We start from the raw sequence: 21,588 nt of genomic DNA, 5'->3' as shown, positions 1-21,588 counted from the left end.
AAATTTGCCGCCTCAATATCGCCGAAGGAAAATGCGAGATCCAAGCAGCTAAAATCAGCGAGTAAATTCTCATCTCCCCACGAGAATGAACGACCGTCTCTGATTCGATTGTCTGCTATTCATTGCACATATGGCATTGCCAACGTCATCCACATCTTCTTGGTCTGGCATTTATGAAAATCTGTGGCGCTCCCCTGCTTGCTAGTTATTCAGAAAGCAGGTTATTAAAAGATGCAAGTACACGAAGAGCTGCTAGCAACGCGACACAGCGCGTCATGTTACTGCGCTTAGTCACTTGTGACATATGGGCGCTTTAGAAGTGATGTCGTAGCGCTCAGGCTGTCAGTGGCGATCTTACCCACCAGTAAGTACTGCGGGCAATGGAGGCCCCTGGCAGAGCACGTTGGCACTCCGTTCAGGGATCGACTTCACCCCATCTCAATGCCTTAGGGCGCCGTTTGCGTCAAGAATCCGCCTTGTGTCCTCGGAGGGAGACAAGGAGCTCGATATCACTTCGACCATCCTCTGTTTACACCAATGGCATCATCAGTAGCGAGGCCGGGTCTCGCCACTCGGACGTTTGTGGGAGCAACGCGTAAGTCCGGCATGCCTCTGGCGTGCTCATAATTATGGGATATCATTCTCTTGTCTGATGTTGTGTGCCCACTCCCTCAGCTGAGCTACCGAGCCTCCTCTCAACGATGGCACTCCCTCCAGGTGTACCCTTCCTGATCCGTGTGTCCCTCATTCTGGCATTTGCTCCTGTATGTGTCGTCATCGTCGCAAATTTCATCTGGCGACATACCGACGTCGCACTCCCGACTTGGCCGGTGACTCTCCTCACGGTCGCGAGCACGCCCTTGACGATATTAGTGCGTGTTTGGTACCGACAGTGGAAATACCAGCGAGCTGCTGCGCGCCTGGGCGCCATTATGCCGCCGCGGTGGGTGGGCAAGAAGCTCGGCAATCTGGACATTTTGAAGGAGATGTTGCAGACGATGCAGTCCGGGTATATTGGTACATAGCCGCTTATGCCTGGTTCTTTTCGGCATGTCTAACTGATCTACCTGTGGATATCGTACGTAGCTGACTTCGCGTGGAAATTATTCAACAACCTAGGAAACACAGTTCAGATGAATGTCTTGGGGGGCACGGCATATTTGACGTGCGATCCTAACATCATCAAGGTTGGCATGCAATGGTTCCCGCAGAAATTGAATTCAAGGCTAAGCGTGCCTCTACTGTAGAGTGTCCTTGCGACCGACTTCAACAATTTTGAGAAAGGTGAGCGAAAGGGACGACATGCTCTGCGATGAAATACGCCTTGCCTAAACCTTTGCCCTTGTAGGCGACCTCTTTAAACAGGAGATGGCCTCAGTTCTCGGAACGGGCGTGTTTAACGCTGATGGTATGTTGTGTCCAGGTAAAGATGCACATTCTGCGTTAACCAGACATGATTCACGTATTAAGGCGATATGTGGAAGTGAGTATCCACCTGCGACTCAAACGGCCTCTGCTGAACGAGGGATCCTATGTTCAGATGGCATCGCGCGATGACGCGTCCATTCTTCAGCAGGGACCGCATCAGTCACTTTGAACTTTTTGATCGCCGCAGCGGTATGCACTTGGATATAGTGCACGGCACTGAATAGCCTTGATAAACACACGTTGTCTGTAGAGCAAGCTGTTGCAAAGATGACCGAGCGTTTCCACTCAGGGTACGCCGTCGACTTCCAAGACCTGATCTCGCGCTTTACGCTCGACTCTGCGACCGAGTTCCTCTTCGGCTCCTGCGTAAACTCGCTCCACTCGCCGCTCCCGTATCCTCATAACCAGCATCCGACGCCGTTCTCGCACCCCTCCTCCAAGTCCCTCGCATCCAACCCCTCACGTGCGGAGGCGGTCGCGAGCGCATTCATGCGCGCGCAGATCGTGCTTGCGGAGCGTGTGGCTATGGGCGCTATCTGGCCGCTGCTCGAGATGCGCAAGAGTCGAACGGGCGAGCACATGCGCATCATAGACGAGTATCTGGACCCGATTCTGAAGGATGCCCTGCGGCGGAAGGAGGATATGGCAAATATCGGAGCAGGTATACACGATGACAAGGAGAGTAGTGATACCGACGGAGAGACCCTATTGGATCATCTGGTACGGCTGACGAGCGGTGGGTGGCTCTGCATGTGTTTAGGAGGGGGTGAGCGTGCCGATGTCATTTTTGCAGATCCGGTTGTGCTACATGACGAGGTGCTCAACATCCTCATCGCGGGGCGTGACACTGTGCGTTTTCAATCTGTACACGCAATCAATCTCATGTTGACTATCGGTGCGCAGACTGCCGGCACGCTCACATTCGTGGTGTACTTCTTGTGCATGTACCCTGACGTATTCAACCGATTGCGTGCGGAGGTTCTAGAGAAGGTCGGTCCGAACGCCCGTCCGACGTATGCAGACATCAAGGAGATGCGGTACTTGCGTGCGGTAATCAATGAGACGCTGCGACTGTACCCTGTTGTGTAAGCCGTCCTCCAGTCGATTTCTGAATTGAGGAGCGTTGCTGACTGGCTGTTAGACCCTTCAATATAAGGCGAGTTGTTCTGATAGCTGATCGCATGTGTATGAGAATAATAGAATGCTGCAGATGGTCAATTCACGAGGGCACCCTCCCCAATCCCGATCCTAATGGCAAGCCGTTCTACCTACCACCGAAGACTCCGTGCGTATTAGGTGGTCAGTCAGCCCTTATTATAGGTACTAATTGGATATGTCGTCGCACAGGGTAACGTACACGGTGTTCGCAATGCATCGCAGGAAGGAGTACTGGGGACCCGATGGTGGGTGGCAAGACTGGTCTTAAAGGTTGAACGTTTATCACAATCAAATGTGCAGCGGACGAGTTTGACCCCGACCGCTTCCTCGATGACCGCGTTGCGAAGTACCTCACGAAGAACCCGTTTATATTCCTCCCGTTCAATGCTGGCCCGCGCATCTGCCTTGGGCAACAGGTGTGTGTTACTCCACATCTCGCAACCGTAGTATCACGAAATTGTTGGCTGACAGGTTCTCTGATCGTAGTTTGCGTATAACGAGATGTCCTTCTTCCTGATCAAGCTAATGCAACACTTCTCTGCGATGGAGCTAGCACCCGAGGCCGCGCCGCCTGAATCTCTCCCTCCCGCGGAGTGGGCGGTCACCGGCTGGGGCCGTAAGCGCATCGAACGATTCTGGCCCAAGTCCCACCTCACTCTATACTCTAACGTGAGTAACATTTTGTTTCATGCAGTCACACTTATAGAAATTCGTGAGCTCACGCGCCGTGGTCAGGGCGGTATGTGGGTCAAGATGGTAGAGGCCGATGACTTTGACAAGGACGATCGGGATGTTGGCATCTGACCGACTGTGAGACATTTTCATCGTTGATTGCGTGAGACATGGGGATGATGCAACATTGTAAGATATTGTAGTAGCCGCTAACGCATATAGTGTAACAATACCTACAGCTATACAGAATCACCACTCTTCTAGTCACTTCTTGGGATCTGCCTGCATCTGCTTGTCGTTGAAGTCTATGCAGCAAGCGTATGTCTTACTTTTCTGTGAGGGTAACGGCTTGTCAACCGCTAGTGAACTCCTCAATATGCTCATGATCTGCTCAAGTCTAGACTCTGGACCGACTGTCCTGTTCTGGTCGATGATTTTCTCTTCATGAGATCCAATTCTCGAAGCTATCACGAGAAATAGGGGTATAACAATGTGGTCGGACAGTGGCTGGACGGAGAACTTGAGCCCACCCATGGAGGAGCAGTATAATGGTTTGCTCGAACACTACTCCGTCGCGATCTACTGCGGGGTAATATTAGATGCATCTTAGACGCGGCACAATGGAATTTGGGAAGGAAGGGGGGCGGTCTGATTGCGGGCTAATTGGTCGGCTCGATCGACTGGAATTATCATTTCTCGCCCATCGTCCTCGATGTCTTTGTCTTGCAGCTGCGATGTTGACGAATCTCCCGGTGCGCAAGCCTTTTTACGTTTATCTTCACCGGCCGTCCTGCCCAGGCTATAGTGCCTATGTCACATTGGAACTCATTGCGCACCCTCCCTTAGAGCAAGGCTCACTCGAGTCTAAATTGCGGCGCATCGTTCCAACGCTGGCATATATAGCAGTGCAAAAATGATCATTGTGTTACACCAGTTGGCGTACACTTCGCTCAGCGCTGTTTGCCCATTATTTACCACTTCACACACCTTCAGTCCATGAACAATAGTAATATAACAAACTCAGAATGAGAATAGGCTCAACCAGATTCTTCGCGAGTCGGCGGGCGACAGTTTATCTGCCAGCATGAGGTCAATTCCCGTTTATAGGTTACCTGTCCTACACCGAGGAACGATCTACGAGTAGTAAAAACTGCTACTTTAAACTTGTACATCGCTCACATGTATCCTTTAGACAATGTGAGAGAGCCGTGCGAGTTTCAATCTGCTAACGGGTTAGGTTATGGAGTTAGCGAAGTGATCTCGCTAGTTCGTTGGTGTATATTTTATCTCTGAATCCACGTATTGCGTCTTTCAGTCTTCATCTTCATCTATCGTTCCATATTGTAGCATATCGCAAGAGCTTGAGGAGCTTTTATTACCCCATCGATTGGTTACAACCCCGTTGACTATCCCAACAAATACATGAGACATACACGCGACTATGAGGGTACAATTCTACGACGCACGCGGCCGTCTCTACTCCCTGTCAAACACAAGGCAGCGGACCTCGATAGACTCGCGGTGCGGTGCCTCCGGCGGGCTCGTCGTATCCGGGAATGCGGTGTGCGGAGTCAACCGTGCCTTGTCAACATCCGAGTCGTAGCACTTGATCAGTAGCACCTCTTCAGGCGTCTGGTTCGACAGATAGTACCATTGATGCTTCGGGTTATAGCGCACACTGAACGTGCTGCCTTCACGGTGCGGGTAGATGAGGCGTGCAGGCACGAGGTCGTGCGTCTCATCGAGGAAACGCCAGTCAGAAACGGCGAGCGGCTTGTGCGCGGCGGGGTGGTGGATAGGGCGCCAGACGTTGATGATGCGAACGCGCCCCTGCAGCAGGCGGTCTGCTTCGTCACCGAGGTGATATTGGACACGCTTCACGGACGCGTCGTACGTCTGGTCAATGTGGACGAGTTCCTGGCGGTATACATGTCACTCAGTACTTGCGGAGTAAATAGCAGGAAGAGGGCTTACCGCTGGCCCACGCCTGCTAGGAGTTTCGCCTACATCTGTGTCTGTGGTATCGACGGGCTGCAGTCTGCGCACTCGATCAGCCTGCGCCTATCTTCGAGTCCCGCTCCGCATACTGGCTCACCTGATAGTGTGGTCAAAAATGAAGACACGCTTTGCGCCCACCTCCTTCTTCAAAAGTTCCTCGACTTCCTTGTAGTACACATCCGTGATGCGCTTCTCGTCGTCGAACTCCTTCTCAGCGCTAACGTGCTTCACATACTGGAAGCCCGTGGTGTCGATCAAGAAGTCGGCCTCGTGCCCGCGCACGTTATGCACGACAACGGGGTGCGGCTCCCTGCCGATGTTGTGCAAGGGGACGCCCTCGGGCGGGCTCTGCACATACCGGTATGGCGCGTCTTCGCCAATAGGGATGTAGTAGTTCATCGTCGTCGGGACGTCGTGCGGCTGGTGAACTGCAGCGGTAGCCATTGGTGTAGCGGTCTTGGTTGTCCGATGTAAGTGGTTTGAATGTTTGGCCAGGGAACTGACTGTACAGGGTTTTGCGCCACTGTTTTTATACGTCGTTTATGTCCTAGAAAGTCGGAGAGCGCAGCTCGGGGAATATGTCAGCATAGGATCAGTCAGCAGTTTTATAGCTGCTGTCGCCATTGACTGCCCGTGTTAGAAGGTCATTCACCATTCCCAGAGCCGCTAGCAGTCTGTGCGAACCACCGAAGATGCATGTCGTGCTTTCGATGTCCGGTGACGCAACATACCTTATGATCTGTAAGAATATCAATGCCTTTATACTTACGTGAGCCCTCTATGACGCTCGACTTGCTGCAAGGCGCTAAAAGTAAGCTGCAGTGATGGACGCTAGCTCCCTGGATAACAACTCCAATACCCCGAAGGACCGGAACACGTTACACGCAGGAGTCCGACGCGCGCTTATATTACACGTCGCTCTCTCGATCAGGCTCTCCACTTGTTGATTCGTGTGTTAAAGTTCGTCCGAGACCCGAAGCGAGAACGATCAACGAAGATATATCGCGTTTGTCTGAGCTCTGTCAAACGCGTAAGGAACGTACAGGACGGCTCGCGCAAAGTCTGCAAGGTACTACAAACATGGCCAAATACGGTGGCATGCGCTCGCCACAATCTCAAGTTCCAACATCGTGGTGTCTTTCGCTCATGAGTCATTGCCATAAAATCCTCAATCTGTTGTTTTGTACCCTACAAGACGCAAGGACTGCCAAATCTTCACGTACATGTGCCATCGAGTAGCAGCGCGAGAGCGGGATCCTCCTTCGGTTGTGCAGACATTTCCTCTATGGTTTCGCCTTGCATGGCATCTAGGTGCCATTCGGCTTGATTCGCTTAGCTGAGGGCCGATTGCGTGTCGCTAGCACGACGCAATTACAGCTGAACATTGCATATAGTCTGCGCACTTCTGTGTCTAATTAGAAATGTGCGCCCTCATCCTTCCCCGCAGCAAACAGCTCGATTTCATCCGTTGCAACTCGATCAGTACGCGAACTATTTTTAATGTATGTGCTTGCGTTGTTCTGTTCTGCAGGGCCATAACGGGCCATATCATACCGTCGCAGCCATACTCCCGCCTCAGTGAAGTATTGGTACGTCCCTGCATTCATGTTTTCCGCAACCGTAGCTTGCTGAGGCGTCTGAACAGTCATCATGGACCGCAAACGAGCGACGCAGGGCAGGACAGACGACCAGTCAGCCCGTAACCAATAGGCAGCCCCGAAACGCAACAGCCGTGTACACATGGATCTCGTTAACCATAGTAGGATTTAGGGATGCACTCCACGGCATTCTGCGAGTGTTCGTGTTGTTGAAATGTCCGTGCCTTGAGTAGAGCAGAATCATAGACACCCTATCATCCAGCCGACCAGAGCACCGGCGGATAACGTGTGGTGTGCTGTACGCAGAGGTTCGCCGTTTCGAGCAGCGTTCGCCGGCTTGGCCGGTTGGTCCGGTCTACCTATCTTTCGTACATTCCAACCTCGAAATGCGCACTGTTTCGGGATAAACACGTCTGAATCGAGACCAGTAGCCCGCTACGACATGTCTGTGTCCCTGCATTCGAGGAAGGCGAGAAGCTTCGCACTGTACACGAGTTCTCGCTTGTGGGCGATGTGTGACGCGCTGGAGAGTGGGAAAGAAATTGCGGGCCAACGGTATATGTAATTATCAAACGGGCAGTGAAAGCAGTGTCATGATCCAAGTTGTTATAGCCATGAGACAATGTCCGAGCATGGATAGCGCCGCAAACGATGACTCTAAGACCTGACCTGAAGTCAGTATGCGAGGTGCTTTCCCGAAACCAGTGAACAGTAGAGCAGTGAGCGTATGTGATGTATATTGACGTAGCAAGAGGACATAGCGGTAGCAGTACCTGCTGGGCGGAAGCAGACGCTGCCATACATGGAGGTGACGTCAACTGTCGTCTGGCATGTTTCCAAATCAGGAGTACGTCCTCCCTGAATAGCGTTCGATAATCGGAGGAGGGATGTTAGCGAGACCGCAACAGTTGAGCGGCTGGGGTCACGATCATGAGCACGCAGGGAGCGGAAGAGGTGGAAACGAGCGGGGAGCGAGCGACGCGGCATAGTCAGACATCAGCAAAAAGGAACGCATTATGTATGGCCATGCATGTACTCGTATGGCCTTGTAAGGTCCGGCCAGCTCACGAGAGACCGCTATTGTTTTACAGTCTTGTATTGCCATGATGATAAATCAGCGGGGTGATGTAAGAGCCAAAATAGGTAGCTAGGCCCATATGACTATCGAGAGCATGCAAGGCTGGCGAGGCTAGCAGCCTACATAAGGTCATGCATGGTATAATATTATACCAACTATTGTGATACATTGCCAGACCGACTAATGATTGTATGGGCTGCATCCATAACACTAATCAATCCACTGCAATATCGGTTCGCTTCCGTGACAGACCAGTCACCCGCAGATGATCCAATCAAAATACGACTGTGGCATATTATTTATCGGGTTTGATACATTACATAGCAGGAGAAATGCACAGGTGCGAAAAAATGGTGGGTCGCTGACTACAGAGCTGCATCAATGACAGCGGGATGACGTACCTCTACGTTAGTGAACTGCCTAGTGCACAATATGTTGAAAAGCGAGAGATTGTAACCTCTTCAACAGAACTAAAGTCGTATATTAAGCAACCAAGGTCAGCATAGAAGTCGCCTTAGGCTCACCTGAGCAGGGAGTTGACAGCGAGAAACTACAGGAATTATGTATCAGTTTATGTCGAAAATACGAGAGGCTCTGACACATACTTGTTACACCAGCCAATAGTCTCCTCATACTACGTAAGGTGGCCTCGAGTGCCGTGCAGGAACTCGTTCACAAGTGCCGGAAGCCCTGTCAAATTGAGCACCGTGAGAGCTGTACACCAGGACAAGAACATTTTCATGCACCAAGAGGCCTCGAAGCAGGCTTTTGAGGATGTCATCCGGATCATGACTACTGTATAAGAAAATTCCGCAGATTAGACACCTACATCTTCGCTACTTTCCTGTGAGATTGCTGAAGCAAATCATCAGTTGACAATAATATGCGATTATCACGCACCGGATAGGGAACAAGTGGTCGAACTGTGAGTAGAATAGTAGCATTATTTATATGCTGCAGAAGAGCTAGAACACTAGATCCGAGGCAAGGACTGGCTGACTAACTGGCACACTGATCGAGACTGGCCTACTGTCACGATCTCGGCTTGATTGAGAATGTTTGTGCACCACAATTTGTCTTTTTCTGTCACGGTACACCCTCTAGATTCTCTATGACAAATTCAAAGTTGCGCGAGGAGAAATGAGTGGCACTTGCGATGTCGTTAGACCCATCGCATGGTATGGGATTCTGCGCTCAAGACCCCGCAACCACTACGCAAAGCAGCTTCACGCCCGAATAGAGATTAGACGTACACTGGTATTCAAAAACCCTCCAAATGCACTTATCGCAGAGACACTATATCAGGAGGGCTCCAGTGAGCTTCAGGTCGAGGATTCTGCCATGACCATCCAAAGGGCCGCAAGTATTTTTCGGTCTTGGGAGGACCTCACACGAATAGTCCGATCTTCCCAGTCCTCGGATGCTGAATAGCAGGCTCGCCACCTTATTGTAAGCGCTTCTATAAGTATGACCAGACTGGTAGTGTTTTATAATACTTAGACAGCAGTTCGATGTCAGATAATATCCCAGCATACTAGTGACGCCACGGGATGTCTTGCAAGGGCTAGTAATGCGCCGACCGTGACGTGCGGGTTTGCATGGGTCACGGGACCTTATTTGCTTCGTACCTTTTTACTGATGCCGAATGCCCCGGGCTCTGGCAGATATCACCCCGAGGCCCTCGTGTTCAATCCGAGCGTGAATATTTCTGGCGTACGCAGCAGCAAGGAACGACACAGTGGAACGCGGGGGATGACTTGCGATAGGCAAGTGGGAGTGCAGAGCCCTAGAAAAAACTAGTCAAAATTAATCTATAGGCGTGTCAGTCGATGATGAGGTACTGGGGTAACTGTCAAAGTTCGTCCGAAACCCGAAGCGAGAACGATTAGCGAAAATATATCGTGTTTGTCCGAGCTCTGTCAAACGCGTAAGGAACGTACAGAACGGCTCGCGCAAAGTCTGCGAGGTACCACAAGCAATGCCAAATACGGTGGCATGCGCTCGCCACAATCCAAGTCCCAACAGTGACGCACATATGCGGTCATGTAGAGAATATTCTATAGCACAAGGACGCAGTACCTATCCAGGCTCAGGCTCAGGCTAGTAGATGGCCTACAAGCTAGACGGTTACCGTTCATCGGGATGAAAGCACAAATCCCACTCCCTGACACGTTGAATGTGTGAGGGTGGTAGTTATTGCAACATTTTCCCAGTCAATTGCTCCTTCGGAAGGAGATTCTGATTGTCTGCCTGTGCTTAATACATGGACATGGGCAGCAAGCTACTACATGCGGTGTCAATGCAGGGCGTGCAGAGTGTCTCATTCAGGATGTTGCTAAAGGGAGGGCACAGATCTAGCGTGCGAAGCGAAACAATTAGGACTTGTCACAAAGAGAGCATTCTTTGACTCACTCCAGTACCGGACGCTCCAAAGATAGCGACATCGTTACATATATATGGCGCACAGCAGGCCAGCCCATCAGGTACTGTACATTTCCCTCCTTCTCCGACGCAGGGGACGTTAGACGTTGTGCTCGGGGGTGCTGGGACCGGATCCGCATACGCGAGCTGTAACCCAACGATAAAGATGGCGAGAGCGGTAGTAGAGATAGCGGCACGCATTCTGTATGGATGTTTCTGCAACATAGTGCTGGAGGTCAGTGGACACATTTCGAACGTCATGAGTTATATGTGAATGCATACCAAATTTCAGCTGTAGCTATGGGAGTGTTAAACTGGCTGGCGGGGCACGTCTTCAGTTGAGCATCGACTTTTATACCCGGGGGCTAGCGGCACTTGACTGAGGGACTTGTCAGCTCACGGCGGTGAGGCTCAAGCTCCACCGTCATCGGACCCACGTACACCACGCAGTTGACACAATTTCATGGATACATGAAACAGTAGACATCAGACGTCTGAGGGTGGGTGCCAATTGTTGTGACGCTTTGGGACAGCCCGCTGCGTCTCGAGGAGCTGCGCGTCGGCGAGCGGCAGAAGCGTTCATGAGCGTGACTTCGGCGATGCGCTCGTGCTCACGATGCGCCGCCTGCCCATCCAACTTTACCAGTCCTCTAAAGCACTAGCTTGCGCTTCGAGACGAATTCGGGATCTAGGACAACCATCATGAGCCACAAATCCCGACACACAAGCGAGGAAATAGACCTTATGTGCTACAACAATCAGACATTGTGAAGTACCTACCGACGCTATGGGCGTTTGGTACTGGCATGATTACTACGTTTGCACCACAGGCGGTAAATATCAATGATCAGCTCCATGTGAATGATGCGCTCTTGGTGCTTGATCTGTGAAACAAGGTCATCGCTGCAAGAATGGAAGAAATCAGACAATGTCAACCATGATTGCAATGTATCGGGAGCACGAATGTTACTCAGAGTAAACTCGCCTAGCGACATGTGCCAGACAGAGGGCGCTGGGCTCCATCATCTGTTTAGGAACACTGAGATACTTATGGCTTCACCACGCTTCATCGAGATATCTCAATTGGAAGTGAGTGGAAAGCAATGCTAGGCAGGAGCACAAGCATCGGCGCACTACTTCGTTTTTAGAGACACTACAAATTGGAGTCAGCGCTAAGGAAGGGGACGCGTCCGTGGCACGCCCACGTGGTCACGCACGACACGCGTCAGTGTCCTTTTGTGTGTGACGTTATCTCCCCTCCGCTCTGCCCCGGTCTGCCTCGGTGACGGACCAGTCGTTGCTGTCGGAATATTGTGCTGAATTCTGCATTTGTGAATCTACTCCCCCCAGCGTATTGGTGTCGGCGCTTCTGGTGTCGCGTGCTCGTCGGCGCGCACGCTCACGCGGCGCCAATACAGAAGCATGAGAGGAGCTTGAAGGCCCGTCTGTTGGCGGGTCCGCATATAATCCTGCCTCCATACTCGGATCTGGCGGTAGTGGGCTGCGACTGATGGGATCTGTGGAACCGTCGAGACTGGGAGATGCAGACTGGTCTGACCTGGCCATCCTACAGGACACGAGCTGTTCTATAGACAGTAGTAGTAGGTTGTGGGAGCAGCTGTGCGGTCTCTTGTCGACTGTGCGGTGAGGCGCTCGGACGTACCAACGCAGTGCATATCAGAGTACCGGGAAACGCCTCCTCGAACACTGCTGAGTTTCTGCACCGCCGACATGAACCGCAGCGCACAATCGAACCCTGACAGAATTGCTAATTACAGCGAACGTCGAGTCTGTGCACTGGACGTTGCACGCAAAAGGGCGGGTGACATGGTGGAATGGCCGTTAAGGGACGTAGGTGGGTGCGCGAGAAGGACCATGCACCCTCGGCTACGGTCTGATCACAGGAGGCCCTCGTGTCAGACGTCGAGGTCTGCGGGAACGCATCCCACCGTACGTGAAATATCGGGAGGACGAAACGGCCGTGTTGTCAGTAGCTGGTGTGCATTCGATACGCTCGCTATGCATCAGCGTCAGGCATATATGAAAGTCATCACTGAGCGAATAGTATTACTGTCTACGCACAATGGAGGGACGAACGGTGGGGCGTATTCTTTGATCAATATATGACGCAAGAGGGACCGTAGCACGCACACAAATGAGATATTCGTTTTGCACAGCGCGCTCAGTCCTCTGGGTTGTCAATACATCCAAACTGCCCCCATCTCTGTCCTGAATGGCCCGTGCCCGATGAGTCGAGCGCAATGGCAGCCATGATGGCCACCCTTCTGCGCAGGAGACGCGCATCCAAAAGAAACGCGGCACTCCTGAGCCCGTTCCGTCCTGAGGTGTCCTGAAGCGGGGATGCTCACTGGCATATGAACAGCACCACCCAGGACGACAGCCAAGGATAGAGCTCGGCTGTGTCATTTGATAGAGGACGTGCAGATACAGAAGCATGGAGGAGGTGCGATGAGGATGGAGGAACGATGATATAGTGTGGGTGAGGGGAATCAGGTCCATCTCTGTTGCATTAGCATTGAAAGGGTGGAGGATTTTGGATGTATCCTCAGCGCATGAATATGGACTCACGAGTGCATGCCGCAAGATGGGAGGTGGTCTCTGTGGAGGGTACACAAGCCCAATGGTAAGAGCAGCCGCGGGTGAGCGACAGACGCCGCCAATCAGATCTTCATACCTGGAGAGAGACAAGGACACAGACATCCAGAGACGACTCCACATAGCGTTGTCTAGCGGATGGCTGTTCCTTGACGGTGAGCATCGTCATAGACGCCGACGAGGCGGCACTTACAGCGTTTTGTCAACATCATGTCCAAGATCGATGACGATGGCACGTCCTCTTGTCACTCGACCATCAAATGGGCTCAGATACGCCCCTCATCTGCAGCCGGAGGTTGCAGTCAGCACCTTAGAAAGCTCGCTGGTCAATACATGACACGGCTTTGTACTGACGCTTAGGAGTTGACCACGGTATTCTATGGTCTTTCCCGGTATGAAATGATTTCCTTCGCGTAATATCGGTACCCTGTCCCTCGGCAATGTTCACGCCAAATAAGCGTACGTGACTGTCTTACCTTGGGAGAGGTGAGCTGTGCTCTCTAGGCTCGCCGTTGACTCACGGTACATGATACGTAAATGCAATCCAACAGCGCTGTTATCCCCCCACTCACGTCTATCGTACACGAGTCATGCTCTCCGCGATAGTCTCCTTTCCACGATCACATTGAACGGCGTACTTTGAGGGGGCGCTCAGACCAGGTACGTCATGTAGCATGTATCAAGACATCGCCTTCCCATGGGTACTCCTACAGCTCATCCCACCGGTTCCAACAGCATCTGAAGACAGATCATAGGCGAGTGTTTCAAGGGATGTCAATATTGTGCCCCAGTCTATTTCTGACGATTTTAAACTTCCTATAACACAAACAAAACTTGGTAGCAGTATGCGGGATAATGCAGGTCTCTCAATAACTAGACGATATCACATTACGACCTCGCGAAAGTGTATATACTGTCTGCAGCCTAACTCGAGGGCCGTAAGCTACCACAATGACGACATGGCGACCATACATATTACATACATTCTCAATTTACCTATACCACACGAGTCTCCTCAACCGCCCACGGATGCTCCATAGGTGCTTCATCGACACCTCTTGTGGCTTCTCAGCGACGCTGCTAAATGTCGTGTCAGGGCTGAGTACTGAGAGCAGAATGGGACACATACGAGCCAGCAGAGTAACCGCAAATACTGCATATCTCCTGCATTGTATGTCTGATCCAAAATCTCAAGCTGTGGCGTTCGGGGCATTGAGATGCGCAGCGCTCCAGTGCATTGACAACATCTCGGGTCAAATGTCTATCATCGCCGGCTGGCCGTGCAATATCCACTCGCGCGAGCTCTATGCATACATCGAGGAGGTTCGAGAATGCCAACCAGGCGTCCGCCTGGGCCACCCCCATCTGAGACGAGCGGAAGCACTCAACAACGATGTCCAGCGCGCCGCAAACATCGCTATACACACAGCCAAAGTCGTCAGGTGGGAGTCGTGCGGAGTGCTGAAGTGCTAAACGTGTGATCTTAATGAATTGCTCAGTGTTGAGCCGCTCGCGGGCGTGCGGTAGGAATGTGAGCAGTTTCCGGGTGTCTGCAGAGTACGTGGTGAGTATAAGGCGGACTTCCAGATGGTATGAGATACCTACCCTCGATGTCTAGTCGGAATCCCCCGTCAAGGTTCCAGATGGTGAATACAAGCATGTCCAGGACTTGTGGATGGAGCTCTGGAGCAGGCAATAGGCGAACAAGGCCGTGAAGGGCTGCTAATAGGCCATGTGGAACATCCACCAAGAGGTTGTGTATGACAGCAAGGGTTTGAATTTGATGTCGGTGAAGCTCTGTCGTATCAGTCACCTCCGACATGATCCTGGTGAACATCTCTAGCGATAGATAACCCATGGCAGTGACGGCATCGGCATCGGCTCCAGTGATTGTGTTTCTAGACCATGTTTGCGAATAGTCCACGCCACGAATGCGATACCGGACAATATTATGGTAGACCTGAAGGGCAATCTCCAGAGGAAGGCCCCCAGACTGAATGCTCGGGCGGACAACCTCATCGATGAAGGAAGCTTGAGCATAATTAGAGGACAGCTTTGTATTCGGATATGAATGCCCACACACCAGACCAAATAGCACATAGATCATGACGTTGTTCCCATGTCGCATCATGGGGACCGCACGTCCGGAGGGTCTCCATGATCTGACAGGAGATTGTCCTTGCGGCATCAGGCGGCATGGAGTGAAGCGATGATGCCAAATGATCCAATAAAGCAACCTGTTCAAACTGTCCGCTTCCGATCTCGCAAAGATACTTGTCCAGAAAGTCAATGCATATCTCTGTGAGAGCCGTGGTTGCAGCGGCGTCTTGCTCATTCATCGACCACGTCAATGTCGGCGGGTCGGCGGACGTGTCCGCGCCTTGCGCTCGGCACTCCAGGACCTCGTAAAGGACGGGGAGAATGGTGATCACGGAGGGTGCTTGCAGGAGATATGGGCGTATTACCGAACGCAGCACAGAGATGTCTGTAGTTGTGCGCGCCACGTCCGGTGGCGCGGCTTCTATCATCGACATCAGGTACCGAAACAGAGGCACCGCCTCGAACTTTCCGCCTGCGATCTCTTCGAGATACCCGACCAGGAGTTCAACGCTTATTTGTCTTGGCAACATAATTGTAGCCGCATCCTGCTCACTCGCCAAGCAAGCCAATGTCGGTGGACCGGCGGCCGAGAACAGACCGGCCTATATGGCATATATCAAGCTCCTGTGGGAAGCTGTGAGGCGAGGCAAGTACTCACAAAAGTCAAGAGATAACTGATTTCGTTCTTCCACTTCTGAACGAGCAGGTCCTCTCTCTTCCACGCCTGTTCCGCGCAAAGCTTCCAGGCTTCTGATATCTTCGTATCATCCGAGTTTTGTGACGCCTCTTTGTGTGCTTCCTCTGAGGTCTGCGTTTCTCCGGCCTTTGAAAGAGCGCTGTTCTTCGATATATTGGCGACTGCGTTAGTCAGACATTCTCATGAAACTCAAGGGATTCCGTACTTGTAGAGGAATGTACGGATGTTCTAGAGGTACTCCTGCCGTCATGCTTTCGTACTCTACCGCTGTGCCTCGTGCAGGTGCGTGTTTACTTGCTTGAGAAGAGTTGCTAGAGCCGTCCTGGTTCCTCTTGAGGAAGGCACTTTCAAGAAGTAGCTATAGAAGCGCACCTTTGCAGTTGGTCTTCTGGGCTGTTCAACTGTCGCTGAGATATCGGCGGGGGGGGGCCGCGACCCGCAGCGGAAGCATCGGCCATCGTACCATCCCACGTACGAGTATCTCCCTGTTTCCCCATTTCAGCGGTTTTCAGCGCATACCGACAGCCGGTTTCAGTACGTACGATGGCAGCATTGGATGAGGGATCATTGAGGAGTGCGATAATCTCTTTGAGCGAGGCCTCCCTTGACGAAGACTCAGCTTGCCGGGGACTAGTCGCCATGGCCATGGTAATGCTGCTGTCTATATGAGCCTCAGGAGAGACTCCGCCCTGCTCAGCAGGAGAGCTAGCATGAGCCGCGTTATCCACGGAGATGCTGGCGTTCGACGTTCTCCTTGAACGGGTTGAGCTTTTGCGAGAGCGCCTGCTGTCCATGAATACCTGCACGCGCGACTTGCGGCAAAGATCAGCCTAGTCAAACAATGACTGTGGGAGATCATGTTAAGGGGAGCGGTTATTAATGGGGTAACGGACATACATGTGTCCGGATGCTGCACCAGTTGGATAATCTGCCTCGCACGGTCCATATAGAGAGGCCCCCAGTCACCTCAACGGATGATCTGAGATTATAGAACATTAGACGAGTACAAGGGCGCTGGGAAGCATCACTTGACTCCAGGAACCCTCCCACCAGGGCGATGATGTAAAAGCGCCGAACCCGTTTTCGGCTTCTGATAATCACTCGACTCTGGAAGCACGAACTCTTGAAGAATGGAAAGGAAGGTGTCTTGCTTGATTGGTAGCGAGCATAGCCTTGACGGCACTTACGCGCCACGATGAGACAGCACACGTCCGATGCTGCGGAGCCACGGGCTGCCTGTGCCATCAAATTCAAGCGGAAGGTCTCGCGATCCTGTCGCGCGGTGAGCTGGGATGAACCAGCCAAGATGGTGCAAGGACTAGTGACGTGCGTCCGCTGTCGCACGCAATAGTGCAAGACCTTGCAGTCTGTGTTCCAGTCATATCTTTAGGCCCAATTCCTGGTTAGGCATTCGTGTATCATGCTCTAAGAATAGACCAGAGTGAAGAACTAAGAGGTCCATATTCAGCGCGATGTCACCGACCTGCAGCTATTGTTATGAAGCTCGAAGTGAGGACGTGGACGGCATTTACCTCAGATAGCGGAGGAAGGTATCGACCCATGTACTCTATGTCGTCCTGCTACTCTGCGAGAGCGACTAAAGGTGTTTTGGGGAAGTGAGCAGCCCTCGTGGCAGCAGAGGGTACGCTCTGATAGCATGGAAGAAAATGGATCGGGCAGCTCATGAGTGATTGATGCCGAGAATCGATGAATGGATTCAAGGACTCACCATCCTTCCCTGTACCATCGTGCTCATCATCGCGCCCACTGTACTCGTTCTCAATATCAGACCGACCAGCATGTACTCCATCCTGAGGCAAAGATGACGAGCAGCTGCAGCGCAGACCAGATGGTATGAGTGGTGAGGACAGTCTCAGGTTCTAGGATCGCAACCCCGGAAGATGTATATATTGGTAGCACAGTATAAGATACGGTGCTAGGCGCAGACAGGATCGCTGGGGAGTGCGGATGTGCGTCGGATCGCGGACAGCTAGAAAGAAGCCTTTTTGCCGGCACGGTGAAGTCGGTTGTCAGCTGGTAGGTATGTGCATCTCATTCGTAGCAGAAGTGTGCGGGAAAATGACAGAAGCAGGGAGCTAGAGTGCGACTCATGCAGACACGGCGACCGACGACAAGCACCATCCCGTTCTAGCGCTCGTCAGCCTGTGATGGAGATTCTACTTCGCGCCTTCATTTGACGTCATCGTTCTGTGCCCTTCCCTCGCGCGTACGAGCTGTCCAATACGCATCGCACGATGCCACGCCATTACCGAGGTGTGTCCTCCGCGCATCTGACCACTACTCTAAGAACAGAGACTCGGCGCCTACGGGCTGTCAGCGACATCTGCCCGATGACTCTGGTGTCCGCAACGCACATGCCTGTAAGCTTCTCGTAGGAACACAATAGGTCCCTCGACTTCGATTCATCAACATGAACACCCAATCTTCCTTGGGTCCTTGCTCTTCCCAAACGTTCTGCTGACGGCGACTTCACCACAAACGTCCCTAATACGACCTATCCACTAGTATCAGGTAGCACTTGAGAAGCCGAGTTGTGGACACGCGGCGTATATGAATGTATCGTAGGGACCGAGCACTGTGTCCGCGAGCGCTGTTGGGACCGACCAGCATTGACGCAGACTGCGCGATCGAACTTGGAGTGCTCATGCAGATTCGAGAGCATATACACCGCACATTATTGTCTATTCCAGATGGAGACTATCACACGAATCACGCAGGTGTCATGCACATCTTATTTTGTATTATTCGCTGGCGAGGTGAACGCGCTTCCCAGAGGGATCAGATTCTCGTGCGACACCGGAGGCTCACGAGACGCCTCTAGATCCATCTTCGTGTATGCACTCGATTACGAGGAGGGGACGACGTGTAGGACGCTACTGTGCAGCAGCCAGCAGGACGTGTAAATCCAAGACGTCGATAGGTACGCTTGCGCCTCCGGCAAATGTGCTGTGTGGGCGTCAGCGCGAGCATTGCGCGCGGGATCCAGGCGACACGGTGCCGTCGTCCAACGTGCTGCGAGTGATCCTGTGGATGCCTATACGGTAAAGAAGAGACGCATCAGTTCGAGCATGTCCATAAACAAGCAGCTAACGTACACACAGGCCGTGGACAGCGGCAATGACTCATGGGTGTCGGATTGTGGGATGGAGGTAAACGCCTCGCTCGAGAGGTGGGACTCCGCGTCAGTGAGATATCAAGTCTTGCTGGGCGTGAAGCATGATGTCATTGATCAAGAGGACCCAGCGGAGTATTCGAAAGGAGACATCATGGAACCGACAGGTGAGGACACAAAGACGGCGGTCATCCTAGCAGTTCACTGCGTACACGTATACGGTATGCCCGTTCGTGGTAAAAAGTATATGCGGGATCGTTGGCTGAACATGTATAGCCGCAACGTAGGTACTATTCAGACGAGGGGGGCAAATCCTCGCATATCAAGCAAGGTCACAAGGGTGCTGACGACGCTGGTGTCCTGAATGAAAAAGTGATACCCTTGAAGAATAGCACATGTCTCCTGTTGGGAGGTGATGTTCGCTCGAGCGCAAGCGTCTAGTCACAAGCGAGAGCTTTGCACAACAAATGAGGCCTGTGTGCCTGCCGGGAACATTTCGCCTTGGACCGCTTTGAGTTCGGCGCCATCGAAGCGACAACAACAAGTAGTGGATTGACTAGCTAGAAATCCTCTCGGCACCTCAAACGCAGCATCATGTTTGCAGCGGTACGTGCGACATGGGCACCTTTGAAGTCGAACCGGCAATTGAACGTTCGTCGATGGACAAGGGAATACGACATGAAGGATTAGTCTGAGAGGTACAGATATTCGCGTTGCGCGGGTGGTAGAGTCCCCCCTAGACCAATGCATCGCTGCAGAATGTCGCCCGTTTCAGACGTCATCATTGAGCAAGTCATCATGCTCGTTGTCCGCGCACGACGGAGAGACAAACGGCAAGGTTCCATAAGCAGGCAAACGAAGATTCCAATAGGAAAAAACAGCATACCCAGCACGGCACGCTGACAAGCTTGTGAGGTTCGACAGCAATGAGCGCGCATACAATAGTATCCAGGGATCCTGGCAATGCGCGGGGTGAAAGAAAGGATTCAAATCAGCCGCCGACGTCGGAAGGATGACTGGCGGGACGCCACCTGAAATCCATGTGCAGTATGCAGGAAAATAGAGTACACGATTGACAGACAGTGTCGGTGTGGGAATTGTTGTCGCGGCCGGTGGGACTACATCGAGTGGATGAACGGATAACACTACATATTTCTCGCTGCCATAGGAGCCATGTTCCCTCCTGCACTCTACCAGGACCGCAGACCAGTTATCTCCGGATATCCGCAGTTCAGAGTCGGTCTTGCTCTCCATGGAGCGAGGAGTAAAAGTCAAAGAGGCAGAGTTTGTGCTAGTATTGGACAACGAGCTGAAGATGGATCGACACTGGAATGGCGGCGGTGACAAACTGCGAGAGTATCTGCTGTTGTATGCACCCATCGCAGATCTGCGATGACCACCCAGACGACAGTAGACAATGAGGATGAACGTAGACGCCCGTAAGGCGACCATCGAGATCGGCGCCTACGAAGCGACGTCATCCCTCTGGTCGTCCTCTCCATGTGGAGCATGTTCGATCATCTGCCTCCAGCGTATCCTTCGAGAAGATGGCGAATGGGTTCCGATACGCCCCCCATTGCAGCCAGCGTTTGCAGTAAGCGCCTTAGGAAGCTCAGTACATGGAACGGGTTCGCACTGACGCTCAGGAATTGACCACGGTAATCCATGGTCTTCCCAGTATCTTGATCTGCTTCGCGTAGTATGCGCTCCCTGTCCCTCAGCGAGGCTCACGTCAAATGACTATTTGTGTTCGTTTTATCGGGGCGAGGCGAGCTGTACTGCCTAGGCCCGTCCCTGACTCATGGTAGCTGATATAGTATATGCCATCAGAAAGCGCTATGATCCCCCCGCTTCCATCCATTGCCCCCGCCTCACGCTTTCCATAATAGCCTCTCGTGAACAATCGCGTTGAGCAATATATCTTGATAGAGCGTTCGGACGAGGTAAATCCTGTCGTATGTAACAACACATCTCCCCTCCTCGGCAACTACTATAGCTCTTCCTGTCGGCTCCGACACCACTTGAGGCAAGGATTGCAAGCAAGCGCCTCAATATTTTGCCCCAGTTCATGTCTGGCGCTGTCGAACCAACCACAACACAGATGTGTTCTGTATGCGAATTGATGTAGTAGCGCGCGGAATATACAGGTCTGCGAGGAGCAGTGAATATAATACTGTCAGCCCTTGAAGATGTGCATACTGCCTTCAATCTGATGCGGACAACGCAACCATGCGCACACCGCTTCTTCCCACTAACATGGCCTACTGCATCGGGGTGTCGCTGACTACCTCTAGATACTCTCTCGGTGCTTGTCGCGACTTGAGGTCAAGCGACAGGGGAATACCTAAAAGCAAGGGGCGTCCGACTGGTTCTCACCGAAGCGATGGTGAGCGAAGCTCAAACCTAAGGCTAGGGACAAGTGAATGTATTAGTTAGTAAGGTAGGAAAGGAATACAAATGAGGGCTTACTGACCTAGGGACAAGAGGTCGAAACTGAGGTCCCTAGGGCAGCAGAGGCCGGCTTATATACATGGGGAGATTAGGGCAGGCTGTGCACGTTGGTCCGTGCGCAGCTGGTCTGTGCGCAGCATGCCGACGCGGCCCCGGAGGCCGGTGAGTCAGAGCGGCTGTGTCAGCGGAGCCCGAGCTGTGCCGTGCGCTGCCGCCCCATCTAATCTAATCGTACAGT

At 52.3% G+C, this 21,588-nt stretch overlaps 5 protein-coding genes across 5 annotated transcripts; 3 read left to right on the top strand and 2 right to left on the bottom strand.

The window, feature by feature from the left end:
* Positions 1-669: 669 nt before the first annotated feature.
* On the top strand, positions 670-3,390 carry POSPLADRAFT_1067971 (hypothetical protein; the record flags this gene model as incomplete). Its single annotated transcript, XM_024482251.1, has 14 exons — positions 670-1,017; positions 1,087-1,187; positions 1,248-1,284; positions 1,349-1,408; positions 1,471-1,483; positions 1,541-1,617; positions 1,679-2,164; positions 2,222-2,277; positions 2,332-2,513; positions 2,639-2,713; positions 2,776-2,831; positions 2,887-3,002; positions 3,073-3,255; positions 3,322-3,390. The coding sequence occupies exons 1-14, from the start codon at positions 702-704 to the stop codon at positions 3,388-3,390; spliced, it is 1,827 nt and encodes a 608-aa protein (XP_024333745.1). The 5' UTR covers positions 670-701.
* Positions 3,391-4,734: 1,344 nt separating this feature from the next.
* On the bottom strand, positions 4,735-5,700 carry POSPLADRAFT_1050355 (hypothetical protein; the record flags this gene model as incomplete). The annotated part of the gene is made up of 3 exons (XM_024479971.1): positions 4,735-5,175; positions 5,233-5,245; positions 5,354-5,700. The coding sequence occupies 3 exons, from the start codon at positions 5,698-5,700 to the stop codon at positions 4,735-4,737; spliced, it is 801 nt and encodes a 266-aa protein (XP_024333744.1).
* Positions 5,701-8,530: 2,830 nt separating this feature from the next.
* POSPLADRAFT_1109787 (hypothetical protein) lies at positions 8,531-9,186 on the top strand (the record flags this gene model as incomplete). Its single annotated transcript, XM_024483352.1, has 2 exons — positions 8,531-8,575; positions 9,037-9,186. Coding segments are annotated over 2 exons (195 nt in total), but the record flags the coding sequence as incomplete, so codon positions are not given.
* Positions 9,187-13,961: 4,775 nt separating this feature from the next.
* POSPLADRAFT_1157937 (hypothetical protein) lies at positions 13,962-17,576 on the bottom strand (the record flags this gene model as incomplete). The annotated part of the gene is made up of 11 exons (XM_024487254.1): positions 13,962-14,046; positions 14,099-14,519; positions 14,575-15,000; positions 15,053-15,671; positions 15,728-15,905; positions 16,139-16,251; positions 16,309-16,427; positions 16,495-16,566; positions 16,664-16,732; positions 16,954-17,053; positions 17,496-17,576. The coding sequence occupies 11 exons, from the start codon at positions 17,574-17,576 to the stop codon at positions 13,962-13,964; spliced, it is 2,283 nt and encodes a 760-aa protein (XP_024333742.1).
* Positions 17,577-18,855: 1,279 nt separating this feature from the next.
* Positions 18,856-19,455, top strand: POSPLADRAFT_1158437 (hypothetical protein; the record flags this gene model as incomplete). Its single annotated transcript, XM_024487321.1, has 3 exons — positions 18,856-19,066; positions 19,198-19,271; positions 19,312-19,455. 3 exons carry the CDS (start codon positions 18,856-18,858, stop codon positions 19,453-19,455), a joined length of 429 nt encoding a protein of 142 aa, XP_024333741.1.
* Positions 19,456-21,588: the final 2,133 nt, after the last annotated feature.

The sequence above is a fragment of the Postia placenta genome (genome assembly GCF_002117355.1).
Source record: "Postia placenta MAD-698-R-SB12 unplaced genomic scaffold POSPLAscaffold_20, whole genome shotgun sequence".
Taxonomy (NCBI): Eukaryota; Fungi; Basidiomycota; class Agaricomycetes; order Polyporales; family Adustoporiaceae; genus Rhodonia; species Rhodonia placenta.
This window is presented reverse-complemented; position numbering and strand designations above follow the sequence as displayed.